At 51.3% G+C, this 2,996-nt stretch overlaps 1 protein-coding gene across 1 annotated transcript; it reads right to left on the bottom strand.

The window, feature by feature from the left end:
- Positions 1–1,577: 1,577 nt before the first annotated feature.
- LOC117652037 (RNA-binding protein with serine-rich domain 1-A-like) lies at positions 1,578–2,144 on the bottom strand. Its single transcript, XM_034396670.1, has one exon. It carries the CDS (start codon positions 2,142–2,144, stop codon positions 1,578–1,580), a length of 567 nt encoding a protein of 188 aa, XP_034252561.1.
- Between the last annotated feature and the right edge of the window lie 852 nt (positions 2,145–2,996).

Here is a 2,996-nt window from a genome sequence, read left to right as displayed (position 1 = left end):
GCGCGGTGCGGCGGGTGCAGGGGCGGGCAGGGCAGGGGCGACCGGCGGATGGACTGGCCTGAGACGAGGGGTGTCCTGGAGCTCTGCCGGTAGGGCAGCCGGCGGGGTGGCCGGGGGAAGCTGGGCGATTCGCCGGGATGTCCGGGACGGCCTCGGCTGGTAAGGGAGGGTGGGGCACCATGACCACTGGGGCACCATGACCACCCCCCTCGCTCTCGGGAACTACTTTGCCGACGGCAACCGGTCGACCGGACTTTCGAGAGAATAGAATTCTAACTATTTTCAGCCAGAGCCCTACCTTCTAGCTTCAAGGATACGACCATAGCACCTCGCCAAAATTTTTGTTACAGCGTTTTGGCTAAATTGGGCGTTTTTCAAATCTGGGATATTTTTTCTCACTCTCACATTTTAGAAGATAGGTTCGATGTCTTAGGTTTTTCTCAAAATGTCGGCTCTTCGGCAAAATATCCAACATCACATTTAATTCTAAGTAGTTGTTTGCTTGCTCGGGGAGCCTTAGAGTCGTAAAATGCACTGTAGGGCACCATGACCACTTTTTAGTGGGGCACCATGACCACACATATTTGAGTGTTTTTCTCATATTTTGGCCTGATAATGATTTATTTTCGTCGAAAATTTGCTTTTTGTTTCTGAAAATGTATAAAGGTTGAATAATTGCTGCAGAATAGATAGTTTTATCAGAAATTTGTGATAATTTGTGAATCACCAAGATGATTAAGAATGGTTCTGAAACTGAGACTTGAATGGTGGTTTCTCTTGCACTAAATGAGCTCCAAACCGCAAAAGTTGGCCGCGAAGGCGATCCGTGGCTACTTTGCACCAAGATGGCTCTGGCATTATGAGAAACAGCATTTAATTCACTTGTTTGCAGTGTAGTAACCGCGATAATTTTCTTAAAATTTCCAAATTGAAATCTGCATACGAATTTGGACTCGTCTTAGCAAGACAAACATAAAATGTCAACACATGTCATAGCTTTGGATGTGAAATTTGAAAGCCTTAGAGCGTTAACTGTTTTAAACCGTCCATTTCAAGGCATCTTAGAACGTTTGATACTTCGAAGGTTTTTACAGTGTTTTTTAGTTTAGTTGCCTGGCCTGATGGTAATGACAGCGATATAAACAATTTCAATGAGAATACTGGTAGAAAGTACACTTTTTTGGGCCAAAAAATTACTATGGTCATGGTGCCCCACGGGGTGGTCATGGTGCCCCATAGGTGGGGCACCATGACCACTTTGCGTTTTATTTTCCAAAGTGTTCTGTGAGCCTGCCGTGCATTGCAGACAAGTTCCAATGGGTGGAAGAGGTCCTTGGAGGTCCAAAGAATCCCCTCAGGCTAGAAACTTAACTGTTCGAACCACACGGTGGAGTAGAGGGAGGCACAAAAAAAAAGTGGTCATGGTGCCCCACCCTCCCTTACATCAGCCGGGGGACATCCTGAGCGCGGACTTGGCCCGTCACCCGGGGGCGAACGCCGCCGCACCCGCTGCCCTGCCTCCCCCCGCCCCGGTCCCGTACGGAGTGCCGGCGTCGCTGGGGCCACATACAACTTGCTCAAATTTGCATGTAAGCCACTCGTGTTGCGCCAACCCGCCGCTTTAGTTTGAGCGGTTTCCTTTCTTCTTCCCTTGCTGAGCCTTCCCTCCTTTTTGGCTTATTTGTTTGGAAGGTGACGCTCTTAGGAGATTTCTGCTTCTTGGCCTTAGGTTTGGGTGTCGGCGGGCGCTTCTTCTTTCCTCCCGAGGACTTGGAGCTCTTGCTGTGACGGGACTTGTGGGAACCAGATCCTGACTTGCTGCCGCCTGATCTTGACCTCGAGGGGGAGCCGCTCTTCTTGGAGCCAGATGTCTTAGAGTTGCGTGACCCCTTGCTGCCGCTCGCTCTCGAGTTGCTGCGTGAGTTCCCCCGTCCTGAAGACTGTTTGGATCCTCTTGATTGGCTTCGCCGCTGGGGGGATCTTGAGCTCGAACGCTGCTTCTGCTTCTGGTTGGCTGAAGAGGAACGTCCACGCTTCTGCCGCCGCTGAGGATTCTGCTGCTTGGACCTTGATGGCCTGGAGTTGCCAGATGCCGCCTTGCTTGCTGAGCGGGCCCGTTTTGTGCCGTACTCTGGCTCGAACATGTACCTGTCAACGGCACTCACCGTGTTTTCAGGAGGTGCTAATGGCAAAGGTATGTATATCGGGTGCGCACCAGAAAAGTTTCGCCAGATTGCAACCCCAAGTGCCACTTATTGCTGCTGCTGCAAGCACGGGCCACACACAGTCTGGGTCTGGTGATCAAACGTGCGCACCGTGTTGGGGGCGATTAGACCACTATTTCCCATGAGGGGCAAAATCTCCAACTGGACACGATAGACCATGCCCGGGGTGTTCACTGCTGGTGTCACTGCGGATGCCACTTCCATAAGTTGGATATTCCCCATAGGTCCCAGGTAGTTTGCCAGTATCCTTAAAGCAGCCTGCAGTGCCAATACGCAGTGGCTGATCCAGTGATAGGGTGTGCGCTTGTTTGTCACACTAGCCAGCCAGTCATTAGCCCCGCTGTGGGTATAAAATCCAATAGGCATTAAGCCTACCTGGTTTACGACTTCCGCCACAAAGTCAACCAACTCTGGCCCAGCACTCAGGCCCCACTCCACAGGCCTCGCGAGCAGACATGAGTCTACTGCCAAGCAATTGCCTTGGCCAGGCACAGTAGCTCTGAAGAGATATCTGAACAAGCAGACGAACAGTGCATTGGGTGCCTGAGCACTCATATTGTTGAATGCTCGATTTGTCCAAGTGTCCTTTGGCACATTGCCGCCGGTCATCTTCTTGATGAGGCTCTTCAAGCGTAGGAAGAAAGCGCTTGTCACTGCTCCATCCTTGTCAATGAACCTAGCGTCGAATGTGTTCGAGGCTGCTAGTGCTACAAGGCTGGGCGGGTTGTCGGCACTCCTTAGGATGATGGCAGCAATGTCGCGTCCAGTTAA

The sequence above is a fragment of the Thrips palmi genome, unplaced genomic scaffold (genome assembly GCF_012932325.1).
Source record: "Thrips palmi isolate BJ-2018 unplaced genomic scaffold, TpBJ-2018v1 HiC_scaffold_6, whole genome shotgun sequence".
Classification (NCBI taxonomy): domain Eukaryota; kingdom Metazoa; phylum Arthropoda; class Insecta; order Thysanoptera; family Thripidae; genus Thrips; species Thrips palmi.
The sequence above is the reverse complement of the archived record's forward strand: the minus strand, read 5'-3'. Positions and strand labels throughout refer to the sequence as shown.

Coding starts and splice junctions, on each gene's coding strand:
- LOC117652037 (XM_034396670.1), bottom strand. CDS start 2,144: ATGTTCGAGCCAGAGTACGGCACAAAACGGGCCCGCTCAGCAAGCAAG.